This window comes from Lepisma saccharinum, chromosome 5 (assembly GCF_977018435.1).
Source record: "Lepisma saccharinum chromosome 5, izLepSacc3.1, whole genome shotgun sequence".
Lineage (NCBI taxonomy): Eukaryota > Metazoa > Arthropoda > Insecta > Zygentoma > Lepismatidae > Lepisma > Lepisma saccharinum.
The window spans coordinates 394,429-415,188 of record NC_139233.1 but is presented as its reverse complement, the minus strand read 5'-3'; the positions used below and the strand labels follow the sequence as shown (position 1 = coordinate 415,188).

The window sequence follows — 20,760 nt, the reverse complement described above, 5'->3', positions numbered from 1 at the left end:
GGATGGATCTTGCATCAGGACAATGCACCTGCCCACAAGGCACTATCCGTGCAGCAATTTTTGGCTAGAAAAAACATTGCAGTGTTAGAACACCTGCCGTACTCACCTGATTTGGCACCTTGTGACCTTTTTTTCTGTTCCCGAAAATCAAATCTCAACTAAAAGGAACACATTTTACCTCCGTTAATGAGGTTAAAAAAAACGAAAAACGTACTAAAGGCCCTTACAGAAGATGACTTCCAGGGATGTTACAACAATGGCAGCGGTGAATGAAGAAGTGTGTTGAAGCAGAGGGAGACTACTTTGAAGGTGACTCCACCGACAGGAACCAATAATGTAAGTATGCTGAGTTATTACTTCAATCCGTTTTTTTTTGTGTCACACCTCATACTTTAATTCCAAATGCCTTAACAAAGGATTGCACTGTTGCATGTTCGGTGAGCGATTGGTCTTGGATATAGAACCTTCCTCCCCCACCATTTTCTTGACAAGAATTAAACTCCCAGTTGAAACAGTCTGCTAAGTGGCTTTTTGGTTGGTTAACCAGTAGTCAGTCTCAACAGATTCCATTTGCAGTTTAAATTCAATTTAATTCAATTCAATAACGTGATAGTTTGGTACGGGTGAGCTTGACACCAAAAATATACAAATTAATATTTATAATAAAAGTGAAAATCACAAAGATATTAAAGGTCAAGACAATAAAATAGAATTAAATGGCACAACGAAGTAATAAAATTAAATGACATTAAATTAGCTAATGAAAGTAATTGAAAGAAACAAAATTAAAGTGTGGCCTCCCTGATGGCATAGTGGTAGCGTCGTCGCCTTGTAATCAAGGGGTCCCGGGTTCGATACCTGGTGGAGGCACGTAGTGGTTTGGATTCCACTTTAAACTGTAGGTCCAGTCCTGATTAGCCTTACTGTGCATAAAGTGGACTTAAAACACTAAATAAATGAAAAATGAAAAAAAAAATTAAAGTGGTACGAATAGGTAATGAATTTCTAACTCACACGGATTCTTGCCTAATCATATGTATATTTACCTTGTTTCTTATGATGGTTCAGTGATGTTGAGATAATATTTGAAATGTTGCTGTTTTGTCTGTTTTGTAGGTGCATTCCTGATTTTTGGTTCTGCATAGCTCAATGAGGACTCATAATCTGAGGTTCTGAAATTAGGTAAAGTGAGACAGGCAGCGTTTCTGGTTGAGCACGAGCGAGATTTACTTCTGACATTTAAATTCAAAACCAGGTGGTTTGTAGTGTCCCTATTTATGAAGTACAGCATCAGATATCCACTGCCGGTTACCATCACATACAAATGTATCTTTTAAACATGAAGCCATAACTTACCTTCCTGAGAATATGAAGCATGCTGTCATATGTCTGCTTAATGGCAAGAGCTGCATTCTGCTTCACGTGTGCATTTTCTATTAAGCTCGTTAAAGTCTGCTCTCTCTGGTATTGCTTGGGCAACTCTCCTGTCTGATCTGAAGGTTCCTTATTCAACTTTATGATCTGCTCCTGTCAAAGGTAATATAAATATTGACAATACTATATTTCATACAAACTAAATGTTAAAAACAATAACTTTGCACAGAAAGAAGGTTGAATGGGATTTAGACATCAGTTTTTTAACTGAATACTGTAAACAACACAAGTGATAAATGAAACAAAACCAGCATTCTGTGAAGGGCTGAGCCGATACCATTGTTTTTGAGTCGCTAGAAGCATGGTCAAAACGAAAATAAGTTCCCTTTTAAAGGTTCGTTCAGCTTTTCCAACTTACCTTTGGTTAAAAAAAAAAAAAAGATAGTTGTGCATTTGTTAAGTGAACCCGTACTCAAGTTTCCGTGAACAGCAAGTACGTGACACAAAGATCCTTACGCAGATAAGGCTCGCGGTCAAGTATCTTGCAAATCAAGGGTAACTTCAAATTATCCCCATAGGAGTTCCTTTGAAGTCTAGCAAGCTTTGTTCCTACAGATGCGGTCTCGTGTAACAATAATCCCAATGAGGTTCCGGTAGCTAACGAGGCACCTGGTGTATTGTGGACATCTCTCTCTTTAGAGACCTCCCACAGACAAAACGGTCATCACCCATGTGAGTGGTGGACATGTCAAATACCGGGGCTAAATCCCCTTTTCCTTTCCAACTTAAGACTTTTGTTTGTCCAGACCTGGATAACTGGGTTTCAACAGACGTGTTTTGGCAGCACAGGGAACGTGACAAGGGAATAATTTTATTTGAACGAAAGTTGATGGCACTTACTTTCTGTAAAGTGTAGTGATGGGTTTGGATTTCCTTCCACGCCTAGCAATAGAACTTTGCATTTATGTTTTTTAGAAATAATTTTCCGATAGAATATTATATCGAAAGCAAACTCACGTCGGAATATTACTGTACTGAAGTCGATCGCCTGATATATAAGCAAGAGACTGGTAAGTTTTCATTCTCTCCTTAAATTATGTTTACTAATTTTTATTCTTTTTGATAAAGGACAAAAATGAGACAAGATTGGTTTCACATTACAGCTTTACTGTTAGTTTTAGACGTCATGTCCAGGGCTGGCAAATTGCCAATTATTCTTGTATTTACGAATGATTTAATGTTAGTTTGGGAAGAGTGATCCCTTACTTTTAGAGGAGGTTGAAGAGGCATGATCTCATTTTTCAACATTGGGGGAAAGTGAGACGACGACGACGATTGCCTCGCTCTTAGCTGCACTTAATATTTCTAACATATTTGAGACATCTGATCGATTGTCACTTATCTAAAAAAAATACTGTAAAGTTGAGATGCATCGTTGGAAGAGAGCATCGTTTGGTGGGTTAATGTATTCATCGCCCCTCGTCAGACATGCATACGTATAAAATGTAATAATAATAAAAATTACACACACGCACGTGTGCGACACATATAATTATCCTTTTTTACTTTAAATTGAAATTATACAAGTATCGGTATCGGCATCAGTATCGGTGGGTATCGGTGAGAGTATCAGCATCGGTATCGGTATCAGTTCAAAGTGGTATCGTCTCAGCCCTAATAATTGACATATAATGAGTTATAGTGGTAAAAACAGCTGGGTAGAAACATATAGCACTATGTTAGAAACATATGAGCAACTTAAAAAGAATTCCATTTCGACAACATCACAACTAAACACCTGGCTAAACAACAACAAGCTTTCCCTGAATGTTAATAAAACAGTTGTAATAATTTTTAATCCAGTAAAACAAATAAAGACTTAAATATAATTATTAACAATGAAGTCGTCAAAGAATGCAATGCAATAAAATTCTTAGGAGTATGGATAGACACAAACCTGTCTTGGGACATGCATATTACTAATTTAACTCAAAAATTAAGCAGGCTCTGCTACATGATGACAATTTTGAGAAATGTTTTAACTTTGAATGATTTAAGGGACAGTATATTTTGGACAGATTCAACCTGTACTTACATATGGTATCTCTTTCTGGGGCAGCTCACCCAAAATGAAGAAAATTTTTATTTGGCAAAAACGGATATTAAAAATTATGAAGAATGTATCCCTCTCAAACCCAACAAAACAAATTTTCAATGAATTTCAAATATTACCTCTTCCATGTTTGTACATATTGGAAATGTTGTACTTTATTCATACAAATTCTAAAATCTTCTCAAAAAATCTGGACATACACAAGTACAGCACTCGTATGCATAACTCCCTCCACCTTTCTACTGTCCGCACATCCAAAACACATAGTGGTATAGGATTTCAAGGTGTAAAACTCTATAACAAGCTGCCAGAGGAATTCAAGAATCATAATCCAATCAAATTTAAAATAACAGTAAAAAGCTTGCTTATGAAGCATTTGTTTTATAGCACAGAGGAGTACTTAGATCATATTTCTCATTAATAGACATAACCTTTGATTTTTCTTCTATTTTTATGTTATTTTATTTTTATGTTCATTAATAGCCATAACCTTTGATTTTTCTTCTATTTTTTTATGTTATTCTTTATTTATTTATTTACTCAGAGTTTCAGATACAGTCTTATTTGGCCATTTTACACTGAAACAACATAAAGTAGAAACACAAAATAACAAAAGATAAAAACAATAACAAGATGGGATAGATTTACATGTTCTTGGTCAGTAATATACAAAAATTACGTTCTGGAAGGAAAATATCTACATTCAGGGGTAGTTTGTTGTAGATTTCTGGGAGCCTGTAAAACAAGGATCGTTGTAGAAGGGATAGCCTAGTGGTTGGGTTGTGGAAGAGTTGCAGGTTTCGCATTTGCTTTTGGGGTACCCTAAGTGTGAATTCACTGATTAGGAGATCTGTTCTGATTTTGCCATTTATTATCTTGTATAAAAATTTCATGTCAGCTAGATCACGACGAAAGGATGGAGTGTGAATATTCAGAGCAGCCATGGTGTCTGATTTGGATACATGTCGAAAGGAAGGTATTCTATGGCGAACAATTGCAAGAAAGAAACTGAGAACAGAATCTATTCTGGTGAGATTGGTTTTTGAGGCCATTGCCCAAATTGGGGAACAGTATTCGAGGATGGGCGAGATGAAAGATTTATAGAATAAAGCAAGAGATGATGGGTTTTGAATTTCGCTAAATCTGTATAGAAGACCGAGAAGGCGCATGGCTTTTTTAGTGGTAGCTATAATATGATAATTAAAAGTGAGTTTTTCATCCATGATAATACCTAGGTCCTTTTGGGTGGAGACGTTTTGGATTGGATTGTTTTCAATAGAATAAGTAGACAGCACTTTGTTCTTTTTTAGGGAATAAGTAAGAAAAGAGCATTTCTGAGTGTTTAGTTCTAACTTCCATTGACGACACCATTTAACTAGTTCTGTGAGAGCATTTTGAAGAATCATGATGTCATGATGCGATGAGATCTCCTTAAAGAGTTTACAGTTATCCGCAAACAAAAGTATATTGATAGGGAGGGAGGACAGGAAGGAATAGGAGCGGCCCTAAGACACTCCCCTGAGGAACTCCAGACAAAACGGGAAGAAAGTTAGAAGAGGTACCTGAAAGAAACAACATGTTGTTCACGCTCATGGAGGTAGTCCTGCAGTAAAGAGAGAAATTTGCCATGGATGTTAAATCTGGATGATAATTTATGAAGAAGAAATTTATGATTAATTTTGTCAAAGGCTTTCGAAATGTCCAAGTATATAGTGTCAAGTTGGGAGTTATTATCAATAGCTCTGGCAGCATGCGAAAGTAAGACAGAAATATTTGTTAGGCAAGAGCTGCCTGGAAGAAAACCATGTTGTGCTTTGTTTATATATGGTGATGTAAACTGAAGTAACCTGTTTTTGATGATTTTTTCACAAATAATTGATAGTGGCGATAAAAGTGAGATTGGTCTATAGGATTTTACACATTTTTTATCTCCAGTTTTGTGAATGGGCACAATGTTGGCCCGTTTGAATGTTTTCTATACTCTTTTATACTTTTTAATATGCATAAGTATGTGTTAATTCCTTTGTACTCAAAATTATACATGTAATTGATCTATCCCATACCATAGTGCTATTTGTACTTATATGATCAAGTGGATGGAAATAAATCATATCATATCATATATCATTTCAATATAAAAAATGATATGTATATATAGGTTCCATAGTATTCATGTTAACAGTTAATACCATGCATGCTTACACGAAAGAGAATGAAAGTATGTAAAAAATGTAAAGTGCTCCCCTGTGCATAGCACCACGCCATGAAGGCATATAGGGGGTGTGGGGGTAATGCCCCACACTTTCTTGATCCGGTCGTGAGTGGGGGTGATGTGATCAGCATCACGCCCCTGACCGCCTTTACCCCCCAGGGTTTCCCCCAGGTACCCATGTTATTCGACGCTGGGTGGGCGCCGGGGCCGCTTCCATCTTTAGAAAAGTTCCCGGATTTGAACCGGCCGGGGATCGAACCCGGGACCTTTAGCATGGTAGTCAGACGCGTTACCGACTGAGCCACCGCGGCCACTTTGAATGAAAGTATGTAATACACTAAATAAATACCAAATATTTTTATAAAGTAAGTACCACAGAGTAAGTAATAGCAACAAATACGTAACTTACTTTAATTTTTATGAGAGCTTTCTCCTTCTGTGTTTTTTTGAAACGCAACCTGTCATATTCTTTCACATGTTTCAGGACAACTTGCTCAAGATATCCACGAACTTTCTGAAATTAAATATATAAAAATTGCTATTACAGGTAAATGGAAACATCGACGTCTACAAAGAAACTTCAGGGTTTCATGCAGAATTTGACACACAAGAAACAACAAAGTCGACTTACTTTTACAGGTAACATGAAAGAGCATAAGTTGAAGTTCCTTTATGGCATTTGGCAAATTTCAATGTGCATAGCTGTACATCCAAACGAAACTCTATCTCTTCCCATGTGGAGTTACGGTTCCTATGGTTGTGATGAGTTTTTCTTGTAGATGACGAAGGTTACAAATCTTCTTAGCATACACCAATTTCTTAACATAACCCCACATAATAAAGTCAAAGGGTATGATGCGAGGACTTTGTGGTGGTCCTCATCTTCCGATCCCCCTGTTAGGAAATTGTAAGTCAAACCCTGAACAAGCAAGAGCTCTTAATAATTAAAATTTCTGCTTTCGCTTTTCAAAATTTCTGCTTTAAAAATGACTTCTTGTTTTCATCATTAGATGCAATGGAGTAGGAAAAAATATATATATCTGTATGCTACATTACATAATTTGAAAAATCAGTCCAAGGTGGTTAAATGATTGTTGTTGAGCCAACTCAGTGGCAAAGTGTAGTGACGTGTGTTAACTTCAGTATTTGGTGTAGCAACTGATTATCAGTAAATCTTTAAACCATCCACACACACAGAAAGAGTACAGTGTGATTTTGATGCAGATCAAATTATTTACATATTTCAATGGAAGTGATAATTTAGTCAGAAACCTAAAAAGTAGAAACCCTAGACATGGACAATAAAAGACAGTGATTCAAAAGTGATTATTGCCATCCTATGTTTTGTCTTTTGTCGGCCATCTTCTTTTGATCCTAGCTTGGCGACCTTGTATTTGCAACTGCCTTCTTGCGACTATCTCTTCTTGTGACCCTGTTTTTGTCGACCTTGTGAGCTACGCTGTCTTTTGGAGACACTATCTCTCAGTTACCCTGTGTTTCTGCAATGGTCTATAGCTTAGTTTTAGGTATCGATTGCATGCCTTGCAAAACATGAACATTTCTCTCCTTTCTTAATATTACTAAAATGTTTCACAAGGTTTTCTTTTTCAAGACATTTAGTTTGTTGCACATATTTGCATTTGCAGCTGCAGTCGAAACAATATATTCCTCAATTATAGAATGGTTCTATATAATGCTTTCTATTAATAGTGTTCTGCTACTAATGTCAGAAAAACCTTGTAAGTACTTAATGTAAAAATCCAAGTAACAAAAAACATTTCAGGAATTCGCCACCTTTGGCCACCTATCTAGTCTGATTGTTAACACCATGACTGTTTGCAATGATGCGGTTGCATGGCAGCTTATTAATAAAACTGTTTCCAAAAATAATTGAGTTTAGGAACAGTGTTTGGTTTAAATATGAAGCAAATTGGTGAATGTTTCTGAATGTATGCAGTAAATTTATCTGCATACAGGATTGGCTTATAGAGGACCAGCCCTTCTGGTATTCAACAGAAGTGCCAGACTGGTGCTGAATGAAAACTTGTCAGTCACTCTGCACAATTGATGAAATTAACTGATATTTAAAATTCCTTCTCAACAGAACTTCTTCACATTTCCTACGAACAAACTGTAGAGATTAAGGTTTTTCCTATCTTTGGAAATGAGAAATCCAAATGATCATTCTTATTTATAAAACATAAAAGCCATATAACGCAAACAAAAGATACATACAAGACAACTTTGCCCTTCTATTCAATTCCAATACTACATAATAATATATATACTCACTTCTGGACCAAGATGTTGCAATCCCAACTGGAATTCCTTGTGATCTTGTAGGACATTATGCATTCGCTGGAAATCTCCAGACACAACAGTTGTAATTTCTCTTCGCATCAGCTCAATGTCCTTTTTAAGAGACTTAATGTGCTCATAGCGACTGCGTCGGACTTTGTTGGTATCCTCCTGTGTTAGCTTGAAATGCTTTTCTGAAAAAAAATATATATATTTTGAAACATGAATGTATATTTGAAATATTCTGCATGATTTATGATTTTAGGTGCTATTCATTGGTTACACACACCTATATAATCTAATGAGAGCTCACCACTTCTTTACTTTTATTTAAATTATTTGAATTTTGCTGATTCCTGTGGCTTTTCCATCACTTTTGGCTAATTGTGATAATTAAGATGAATGAAGATTAGAAGAAATTGACAAAGGAACACTCACAAATGCTACAATTTAGTGATGAGATGAATACTCAACAAGTTCAGACACTGGTATTTTACTTATATTTCTTTTCAATTTAGTGACAACAATGAAGATGAATGATGAAGTAATGAAATAGATGATGGAACAACTCAATGGCACTCGGATCTCTTACCTAGAATTTAAACATGGAGCCCATATCTTCACTACACATTATGCTAACCGTTTTTGTCACAGAGGCCAGCATTCACCACTTGTCCACATAATGCTCTGTCAAAACTGAAAGTGTGGGTCAATATCTGTAACAACTCATCATCTCAAAAGAGTGTAAAAGTCTTCAGGTTACCCAGGAACCTGATACGAATGCAATTTTAGAAATTAGCTTGGATAGCCATTACATTGTAAAACTTAGGTTTTTTACAATTAGATGAAAAATTTAATTCTAAGGACACATCAACACACAATTACTCCATAGACACTGGCACACAATATCAGCAATTGCACAGAAAATATGAAAAATAATTTACCATTTACGAGAAGAAGGCTTTTGTATTGTTCTATTTTGTCCTTCATGCTTGCTATTTCTTCGTTGATCAATTTATTTCTTGCTGCAACATTGGCCATTTTTTAGCATGAACTATTGTGCAGGGCCCTCTTGAAAAAAATCTCTGGAACCGATTAGTTTCCGAATGCAGGTTCTATTCTCCTCCAGCACAGTCTGGTTTTCCATGGATGAAAAGCATATATTAGTAAGAACAACATTAATAAAATTACAGATAAGTGAAATGCTCAAGGGAGGTCATGCTCTCATACCCTCTCCTACATTCATATACATTGGGTCAACTTAAAAAAAGAAAATTAAACTGAGGATATCATAGTAAAATTCACTGATATAGATATTTACTAAGTCATAAGGAGTGGAACTGACAGGTGGATTTTGCAATTGCCTTTTTGAGATCACGGAATCCTTACACATAATAATAACATTTTAAAAAATATTTTCAACAAACTGTCATATTTCTTACATCTCTTACTGTCATATTTCTTCTTTAGCCTCTTGCCTCTCCTCTCCCCACTTCAAAGTTCGAAGAATGCAACTTGTGCCTTGTGCCACTCGTTTGTGAAGTGCAATCAAATTATGTAACCCAATTAGAGGTTTTAGTTTTCTCATTGGCCATGCATTGATCAAAAATGCCTTTCACATTAATGTTTGTAAGATTGGTAGCTCTCCTGATCTTGTCTAATTGTGGTGAAAGGCTTGTAAAGTTCTTTCAGCAGATGCTTTGAAGCTGAAAATGGGGATTTTCTTCCATGCAAATTTTTGTAGACTGCGAAATTAATGTCAATAAAAGTATAAATGTTCTTTTAATAATAATAATGACGCATGGTGCGACAGTCTTTGAAGGGCCTTGGCCTATCTCCTGATTTCCAGTCTCCCTCCCACAATCCTACCTAGAGGTGTGGAAATCTTCAACCGGTAATGGGGTGAAGAGGGGTCAGCAAGTCATACCCTCAGTCGTTATAGGAGATATCTGAAACCGGATTGCGCTACACACTTGTAGCTCCCAAATTTCCTCACAATGGTGGGTTGCCACCAGTCCTATACACAGGCCAAAAACCCAGAGACTGAACCCAGGTGGACTCGAACCCATGCAGTCCTGCAGTCAGAGTCCAAAGCACAGTACCTTAGACTGAACAGCCACAGAGGACTAAGGAGAATTAAGTGCTAAAAATTTATTTCCTCTTTTCTCTTGGAAAGACACGTGCTCACTGGGGACGGACATTCAAATCTGAATATAAAATTATCCAAATCATCTGGGATTCGTTTCCCGAATCTGATATCCAAATTCTGAATTCTACATCCGAATCTCAAATCTTAGGTCTAATAATCAAATCTCTAATTCTGGATCTGAAGGAACCTATATCAGAACTCTCAAATGTTAGATCTCATAACTGAATGCTGGGTCTGATATGCAAATCCTGGATCCAATGTCAGAACCACAAATCCTGGATTTTATACCTTAACCTTGAATCCTGAATGTTATATCTGAATCTCAAATGCAAAATGTGATATCCAAATCCTGAATTTTATTTTCAAATCCTGGATCCAAATCTTGAATCTGAAATCCTGGATCTGACATCAGGATTTTAAATCCTGGATCTGAATCTAAATCTGAATCTCATTTCTGAATCCTCAGCACCTCAAATTCAGAATCAAAATCTGAATATCAAATCCTGAAGCTGATTTCCTGAATCTATTATCCAAATCGAAGATCTGATAGTCATATCTTAAAAGATTTGTATATGTCCATGAAGAGATATTGAGAAATTATTGGCCATTAAAATTACACCCCTACTTTTATTAGATATAATTTCATTTGTAGTTTAATTTTACAAGTTGTACAAGAGGATCGGGGATGCTTTTGTAAGATAGAAATTGAATGTTAAATATGCAACCACAATATGGTGTCCTTATTATGCATGCTACAGTAATGATATTGAAAAAATGCAATGGAAGTTTATCAGATACCTGAACTTTAAGAAGCTGAACATTAAGGAAAGATTGCCATGGGATATTTATTACAGTTTATATGCAGACAAGGACTTGGTGACATATTCCCGGGACACTTTGCATCGGAGAAGAAAACAAGCTGATTTACTTTTTGAATACAAATGTCTGAATGGAATAATAGATTCACCAGAAATTCTGAGTGATTTATCTTTTCAAATACCCAATTATGATACCAGAAGCAAGCCTCTGCTCAGCACCTCATTCAGTTTTAACAACAAGGGTTGCTATACACCAATAAATCATATTGCAAGGGAAACCAAACTCACTTCATGATCAAGTAGATGTGTTCAGATATAAACTTCCTGAGTTCAACAAACACATAACTAACCATCACTAATAGGTAATTATTATCATTTTTGCACTTATTTTTACTTCAAAATATGAATTATTTGTCTAAAATAGTGAACAGAATGTGTTTAAATAGAATGTGAAGCACGGATACTGTAATTTGCACTGATAATATTGCATCCAAAATATACTCTAATATACTTCAATATTCAAATCCATATACATATCCCATAGTGAATATATTACATGTAACAATCATTAGTTGAACTCTCCTGTCAGAAAAAAAATGATCATTTATTGTAATACTTGTGTGGTGAATTTCTTTTTTTTTTATACATACCAATAATTCTTTGCTTAACTTTTATATAATGTAATATTTTCGACTGAGCATATTCTGGATTAGCATGTCAAATTCTGATAATGTAATCAAACCCAAATTCACTTGTATGAGTGTGACATGTATATTTGTACCTGTAACTTTTCAATGTAATTAGCAGAGACCTATAATTGGGCAGCTAAAGCCTGTTGGCCCCCAAACTTAAATAAATAAAAAAATAATAAATAAATAAATTATTGCAAAAACATATTTAAAATATATTTGTTATACATATTTAAGTTGCAGAAAACATTAATTTGGGGTATACTTCATCCCATAAAATAACTCTTGAAAGTCATTATACTCGTAACGTGAAGTTATTTGAAACCTTTTATATGTGTTAAAGAATATTGTTCAGTAGATGACAAAATATAGTAGTACGCAAATTGTCCATAACCATGTTCATTCAGTTTCACTTCTGAAATGTGAATTTAAAAAATAAACAAATTGCCGACATCAGGGGTGACAATTCCATTCCCTTAATGTTAATGAAGAAGGGGAAGGTGTAGGAGAACAAAGAATGTGCATGTAAAGAAAAGGGAATAAACTGCATAAATACTAATGCAAACAACCTAACCTACTGTATAAGCGTAATTAGAACAGCAAATGAGAAGGAAATACGAACGCTCAGCAAACACCAAAAAAGTTCCATTTCCATCATCTCTTATCTGCATCTCAAGCAGGACTGGAAGAATTATTTTTTCCAGTGCCTGGAGAGTGTTTCCTATTTTCTTCTCATTTGGTGCATGGTCTGTCTGGACCCCCTCCCTTTCATTCACATGATTAGAATAGATGTATGTAAATATATGAAATTACCATCACATTCTAACAAAGGAAAGTTCGACGAATTTTTGATGAATCTAACTACAATGTAACATGCTTCCATTGTGACCAGTATGAAAATATATAGAACTAGTGTAGTTTGTCACTAGGGCAATGCTTTCGTACTTGTTTCTCTTTCCATATTGTAGGGCCAGCCAAAAAAATATCCTTACAGTTCATCATTATAAATTCAGTTCACAATCATCCTTTCCCTCACTGTTTACCCATCAGAAATCATGGTCTTCACCAGTACATGATCCTGTGAATTTGCAGCAAACTATCTACAAGAGATTCCATAAGAAGTGTTATTTTTCTTTTAACATTTAGCAGATGGTAGGTTTTCAGGGACACACTTTACAATTTTCATTTAAATTAATTTATTTTTTTATAAAAAGTAACAGCATTGAAATTTAAATATGTCATTATGTATACAGATTTTGTAGAAATAATAAATCACAACAGAAATAAGTTGTGATAAATAAGTTGTGATAATCCAATCTGCCATAGGCTTTCAGATTGTATCTATATTATTCTAAATTTATTTAGTTATTTAGTATTAGAACACATTTCACTCTGTACTTCAAGAACGCAGTGTCTGTGGAACACTTAAGAGAATGAATAAATAAATAAATCAGAGTATTTCACATGTAAACATGGTAGGAGCTGGAAAAAGTTACATCTTACATGGGTTCAGATAACGTAAATAAATTTAATATCTTATTAAACAACAAAGCCTACATGTTGTATTATATACTACATTCAATATATTATATTCACCAGATTGATGTAAAGAACATATTACAAACAGGCATTCATTTTCTGTCCTGTACCTTGTTGATTTTTCAACACACAGTCTATATACTGTTCTACTTCCTTTTCTTCATAGAATGGAATTCAGATTTTACAATCTGGATGATCAGTTGCTTTGTCCACCTTCAAAATTACAATAACACATGGTATTCCAGAGTTCCACTCATTTTCCCCTGAATTTCCAGGTATCTTGAAATAAATTGTCCAGGCCACTTTGGAAGGTTTTAACTTGATAGAATTCTGTTTAATATTTTTAGAGTCCACTTCATACACAGATATGCTAATTGGAACTGGACCTACAATTTAAAGTGGATCTGAAACAATATGGAAAATTCCATTGTGACGGGTGTGACAGTCAGACAAATTTACATTCATTCTTTAATTATTTTCTCAGCACCTTCAAGTATGTAACTCTATCAATTCATGTCATTTAATTTTCCTTGATGAAAGTTAATAATTTCAGAATATTTCTCCTCCATCTCAATTTTCAGCTACACAAAATACTTTTTTTTTTGTGACAGGTGTGACACTTCTGAGACATGACTTTTGGAACTTCCTGTCTTTCAGAAAAAAAACTGTGAAATATATTGGTTTACTGAAACAATTTTATTTTATTTTCACAAAGCAAACTTTACTCGACATTTAGATGCTTTTAGTTTCAAAAAAGTTTACTTTATTTATGAACATTTTTTGCCTGTGATGGGTGTGACACCATTTGCATTAATTACTTTGTAGGAGTATGGAACAATGCAAAGGTTATGAAAATTATCATAAATAGATTCTACAAACTAAAGTTTGTTTCAGAAATGAAGTAGGATACTTCAGAGCTTAAGATAAAGAATCAATGATAAAATTAGACCAAAATTAGAATATTTAGCTTTCTGATGGTAAACTAAATTAAGTGCAAAATTACAAATAAAATCCCACTTTTACCATAAAAAAAGTAATAGTAACATCCTGTTATTTAAAAGCCATGAAAGTAATGTTTTTATTAATAATTCCAAACAGGGGTTCGCATCCCCCACAAATCATATCATTCGCACACTCAAACAATATCGTAATCCTCACAAAGTATTTAATTACGGAAGTGTGTCTACCGAAAGTAACTTTTTCTTAGCTTTACCACGCACTATACTTTATCTACCCCTCCTCCCTGAACAGGGATGCTCATCACTCAAGACCGCCCCTAATATGATTCATCATAATGCCCCCAAAATAGTTTGGATGAATACGTAATCAGAGACCTGCACAAGACCTGGAAAAAACCCATCTGCGAGGAGGCGCGCCTGCAATAATATGCAACACGCACGTCAAGCCCAGGTGTTCGACATCGTGGAAGCAAACTTCACATCACAGCATCGATGCCTGCCAGGCTTTTCTATTACCCAGGTCTTAAGAAGACCCGTGAGACTCGATGTAGTTCTTGCAGGTAGACGCGAGCACTACTGTCAGTGTTGCAAATGGGCCTTATATTTCACTACGCATGGAAATATTTGAATTTCTGCTAGGCGCAGGTGCCTTGAGGTTGTATAACCATTGGCGTAGTAAGGGGTGGGTGAAGTGTGCGACCACCCTGGGCCTCGCGCATGTCAGGGCCTCGCGTCCCATGAGGTTGATACGAAAAACGTAATAAATGGAAGTGAGAAAGATAGAAAAGGCTAATTTTCGTGGGCAATAAAATTAAAACCTTTTTTTTACCTGGCTTTATTTTCTAGTTTAACATTATAATTTAAATGAATAAGTCAAATAAGAAGCGGTCGCTAGCTCTAAGTCTAAAGGGGCCCCGAAAAAGTCAAAATAATTCTCATTTCTCATGTGAAACATTAACGCAAAAATTGCTTGGACATTTTTATTCATTTATTATTTTCTTGAATAAAAAGCACTTTGTCTTGGCTTTTCTTCTGTCTCGTGACCTTGCATAGCCTACACGATTTAATATGTTTGATATGAACCTCACGGCTCATATCCATGTGCCGTTAATTATTCTTGGTTATTTTATATTAGTTGGTTCTTATTACTTGATTGTTAATATTCCGTATTTGTAATCATTTATATTTCATAATTTTTGATAAACAGAAAGATTATTACTAGACTTATATAATCCACTAATATTTCCTTTATTGTAACAAAAGTGTAAACGGAGCCTAATGTAATAATCTATATGTTAATTTTCTGACCGAATCTTTAATATTGGATATGTAAATCTGTGTTCTTTCACGGTAGAAAATGTTTATGATTTAGATTGACATAGATTTCGTTTAGCAACAATGGGAAGATCGAATCTGTTCTTTTAAGTTTAATGTATTCAATAAGGTTCAAGTTGCAACGAGGAATAATTCGAGTTTAGTCTTTATTATCAGAGGAGAATCGTTCCCCTTATACAATTTTATTTGGTTTTGCTGCAACGTGGAAATTAGTTAAACTTTGATATTGAGATTGTGAATATAGACATTGATGAGTATTTAGTTTTTGGAAATGTCGCAAGTCGCGCTGTGCAAATTACGTAATGCTTAACAAGTGAGCATCGATTGGAAAGGTATATAAGTAAATGCAGAGCTTAGTTTGCACGCATTCCATCAGCGTCAGCTCTACGATATGAACATCTAATGACACTTGGGAATAAAGATACCTGTATTTCGCCAAGCACAATTTATACTTCGAAATTTATAATGTTATGGGACGACAGGTTAGGATCGGCTGAAATCCTTTGAGGTTAATGACGCCTGCCTATTGGACATGTATTTGTCACTGTTGACCCATATATTCTCATTCTTACGGATAAATGATAGAATTTCAGATCTTCGAACTTTATTTTGGCCTTCTTCAAAATTTATTCAACGTAGACTTATTTGGGCAAGGAAGCAAAACTAGACATGTAATGCAATAAGTCTCGTCTTTCAATGGACATGTCATCATTGGCGTGTATCTTGATGCAAGCTCTGCCTATTAACGTTTCTCGATCCCAAGTACTCAGTGGAGCCCGTAGATTCGATTCTGCTTAAATCCTGCCCGTATTAACTTCGATACTCGTGACACATTTTGGTCGCAATACTGTAGGAAGGGGCACGTACGAAAGTTTTTGTCTGCTACTGAATGGTAGGCCGTAAGCTTCGTCTACGGTTGCAAAAACGACAGGGTTCTCTTCCCTGGTACGACTTCCTCCTAGCGACGCACATACACACGTAACTATTCCCTGCACATATACATATTTGGATTTTCCCCATGGAGACATGCAGCAAATTAGAATCCTGGATTTATCGAATCGAATACTAACGAACAGGGGATTCTGTATTTCTTTTAAATTTAAGGATATTCATGGACTGTAAATTGTAACTTGAGTGTAATGTAAGCTTTCGTATGTATTGGAAATAAACCATCTCCTGGATAAAAATGAATGAAAAGAAAGGTCAAAGTAACCTCCCAGAAGATGCAGTTGCCAATCTTAAAATTTGATTGATTGATTGATTGATTTAGTTTATTTTACTTCGCGTTTTGTGCCTCTTGGCTAATTTGCGAAGATGGGGATGAGTGATGAAATGATGAAATTGATGAATGGACATTCACAAACAACCAAGCCCGACCAGGATTCGAACCCGGGACCCTTGGCGTCGCAGCACGATGTGCTAACCACTCAGCCACAGGGTCGGGCTCTTAAAATTTGAGAAGAGTCGTTCATTTATTTTATGATTCACCAACAACACCCTTAAGTTCTCAATGCTTTATTCACCAAGCCCGTACCTGAGAGGGGTCAGAGTATCCCATTTAGCCGTCTGAGTTTTAGCCGAGGTGAAATTAGAACATAAGGTATTTGGAAGATTGAGACAGGCTAGGATTACCATAATTTGCAGCTCTCTGTGTGTGTGTTACTGAAAGGCTATCTATAGTGGAGAGTGAAATAACACACAGTTATAGTTATATGAACATACATATATATATTACGCAGATGAATTGCGTCTTACATAAAGCTAAGGTCAACCCTTATGCGTGAATAAGCGTGCGTAACGACCATAGTAAGTCTCGCAGGTAGGTAAGACGAGCAGAGCCGCGCTCGCTGTGAAAGAGGTTGAGTTGACAGTAGCGTCGAGACGTTCGTCGCATCCAGTAAAGCAGCTGCCGTGCGACCGATCAGTGGTTGTGCATTTTTCTTCGCCTGTGCCTCATTCGTCTACAGTATATTTGGGTATACAAACTTACGTCCGACCGGAAGTCACGTCGTCCTTGGCAATTGGCACTGCCATTGCGTTCGTGACAGTTGGCGATCCCATCGCCATTCATTGCGTCCGTAACATGTTAATTGATTTAAATCAGGAATTCTATTTTAAAAAATCACTTATTGAAATCACTTTAAATAAAATTACAGAATAACGTACACAAGAAATTTGTAGATATCAGAATAACTTTTTGTGAAAGTATATTAATCTCATAATCATTTAATAGTGTTCGTTATGCTCTAAGAAAGGAAATAAAGGAAACAAAATATATGTACTGATGGGGTGAAGCTCATACGAAAGTGAATGTAACATGTCATCTGAAAAAGCACTTAAATTTCCCTTGATTGACAATTAAATAATTTTTATAAGCAAAAATAGCACATTTTTTAAATATAAAAATATACAAAATACTAATCATGTTAAACTGTAAATAGTGTCATTTTCATTAAACTGTAAATATAGTTGCCACGTTCATTGGTTCCCCAAGCGGCTGCCTTTGGAACCTTACCCTGCCCGCCCCTCTCCTAATGAGCCAGGACCTCCTTAGCAAGACCACCCCAACAAAGCTCCAGGCAACACGTTGTTGCCATTCTTTAAGAGCGCGGCGGAGGAAAGTCGACGCGCTGCACTCAAAGCATGTGACATAAATAAATAAATCGACACAGATAATTAATTATGGTGTTTCATTATTTCTGTGACACGAAAATACATCATAATAATCATCTGATTCGTCCAATCTTGCATAGCATTTTGTAACGTTTAATAAGAGAATTTAATGTGGCTTACCTTTATTCATCGTCGTCACTCTCTCCAACGTGAATGATGAATCGCTCCTGGTTACGATCAGTGTCGTGATGCATGTACTGCCTTTCAACCTTGATAACATGCTTGATGCATGATGACCATAGCTGGGAGTCAATTGTCGCTGCACCATCCCGCAATAGCTGACACACGCTAGCACTCAGTGTAGGGGTTACATTGTTTTTCCGCACGAACAATTTGAGCTGAGACCATACTAGTTCGATTGGATTCAGCACACAATGGTAAGGGGGAAGACGCAACACTTCATGTCCACGTGAGTGTGCAAGCTCGTCCACTACATATCTTTTTTTTACGTTTGCAGATTTAATGACATCTAATAAAACTGCTTTTATTGGAACTGGGTTTGGTATCGGGATCCTGTGCTGTTCCATGAACGATACAATATCCTGCAACTTTGTATTCATTGTTGGGATTTTGACCAATAGGCGCGAATGGTAACTAGCGTTATCCATGATAACAACGCATTTTGTATCGATTGGCATATTTGCCAAAAGATAATTTTCGAACCAATTTTCGAAAACTTTTCCTGTCATTTCATCGTGGCTGTCCACTTTGCAATCTCCAATGTTCTTTGCTGACAGATAGAGACAATTTGGTACCCATCCCTCACTGCCCCCAGCATGGAGCACCATAATACGTTTCCCCCTCCCTGATGGCGACTTCAAAATACAATTGCATGTACCATCGTCCCACCCCTTCTTGACTGCATCGTAGGTGTCGTACCAAGTCTCGTCCAAGTAAATGAGTTTGCAGCCTTCTGAACGCAGGTCCTGTAGTCCTGTAGTCTCCGCAGGTATCTCCAAGCAACAATTCTCGCCAATTCCATTATTACATTCTTTTTCCTTAAACGACCAAACCGAAAACCAAGTTTTCTTATTAGTTCTCAAAGCGTTGTTTCTTCATAAGGGAAGTCCGACACACTTTTTAAAAGTTTCAATAGTTCACTGTCCTTTACTATAGAACTTGTAAATCTCGCGTCTAATAAAATCGCAAGTAAACTCGTCCACTTTGTTAAATTTTCTTCTTTTATTTCCAGGCTTCTTTGGTGTGACTGGACCTCTCAGAATCACATTTCACACGGTTTTTCTGTCTAACTTTAATATTTTGGCTGTCTCTGCAATGGCTCCTTTTCCAAGCTTTTTCTTTTCGACATATTCGTGCACATTACATACAAATAACTGACTTTGTTTGTTCAATGTTTTGGTTTTGGATACTTTTCTGTTCGGTGCTCCGGAAGTGCTTGGTTGAGGATTATCTTGGTTAGTTGAATGATCTGGAACTTCGGTTGTGTCCCACGGTCGCCACATGTCGATACAAACTCTGTTTTCCCGTAAGATTTCTAAGATATAACAATAAACTAGAAAAAAATATTAAAAAATACACTTTGTCAATCGAAGAATACGAACTCGCATACGCACCTCACACTGCTCTCTTGTTGCTGAGTTTGTGAATGTGAAAGGCAGCGAAGAGAAGGCCTTGGGGGAGGAAGTGACTTGGCAACGTCCAGCCTGTTGACAGCATGCTCACCCTGCACGCGTCGCAGGATTGCAATATTCTCAAGGGTGGGAGGATCTGGTTTCCAAAGGAAACCGGCATGCTTTGATGCCGCCTGGGGATCCAAAGAACAAGGCAAGTATAAATATGGCAGCTGATATTTGGCTAACTATCATTAAAAACACTAAAATTCGGCTACAAGGACTGTAAAAATTATTTTAAGTTAAAATTATAAAGTACATCCAGAATTTATTATTTTCACTGCAAGAAGAGTTACTGAAATTATAATAGTTTCATTAACACACTCAACAAACATTTTCATATTAGGTTCATTATGTTCAGTTCCAGAAACAGAGAAATGCATATTTGCATGTAATTTGTTATTTGCTTTAATCAAACTATTTAAATATTTTACAGGGCTGTTTATCAGAAAAAGCCTTTCTATATAAAAAATATGTCTATGTGTAACATGCCAAAAAAAATATCGATTTAAATAAAAAATAATTTGTATTTAATAAAAGTATTTGTATTTTCTTCTTTTGAATACATAAATGTCAAAGAAAGATATGTTGTAATATGAGAAAATTCAGAGGTAGAGCATCGATTTGTATAATTATTAATGTAAGTGTAGCCACAACCAGCCATTCTAAGTAATTACATAAATTTCCTGGAAGAATCTGACTGTACTTGAGGGACCCAAATTTGTTTCTTGCGGACGCGTACTTTACGATTTTGTTACGCCACTATATCAAATATTTAATATTACAAGAACATTAAGACGTAATAACAAAATGAGATTCACAATTATTATTATCATCTAAAAAAAGTAAAAAAGTAAAGTGCTCCCCTGTGCTTAGCACCATGCCATGAAGGCGTATAGGGGTGTGGGGTAACGCCCCACACTTTCTTGATCCGGTCGTGAGTGGGGGTGATGTGATTAGCATCACGCCC

The 20,760-nt window shown here is 36.0% G+C and overlaps 1 protein-coding gene across 1 annotated transcript in view; it reads right to left on the bottom strand.

Moving 5' to 3' along the window:
* The window catches only part of LOC145988170 (uncharacterized), a 32,347-nt gene extending 19,019 nt beyond the window's left edge, over positions 1 to 13,328 (bottom strand). The window contains exons 1-5 of the mRNA XM_083122997.1: positions 13,250 to 13,328; positions 8,942 to 9,132; positions 7,992 to 8,191; positions 6,109 to 6,213; positions 1,357 to 1,527 (exon numbers count right to left, since the gene is read on the bottom strand). Coding sequence (XP_082979123.1) covers positions 1,357 to 1,527; positions 6,109 to 6,213; positions 7,992 to 8,191; positions 8,942 to 9,038 — 573 coding nt within the window. The 5' untranslated portion in view covers positions 9,039 to 9,132; positions 13,250 to 13,328. The remainder of the gene's footprint in view (positions 1 to 1,356; positions 1,528 to 6,108; positions 6,214 to 7,991; positions 8,192 to 8,941; positions 9,133 to 13,249) is intronic.
* Between the last annotated feature and the right edge of the window lie 7,432 nt (positions 13,329 to 20,760).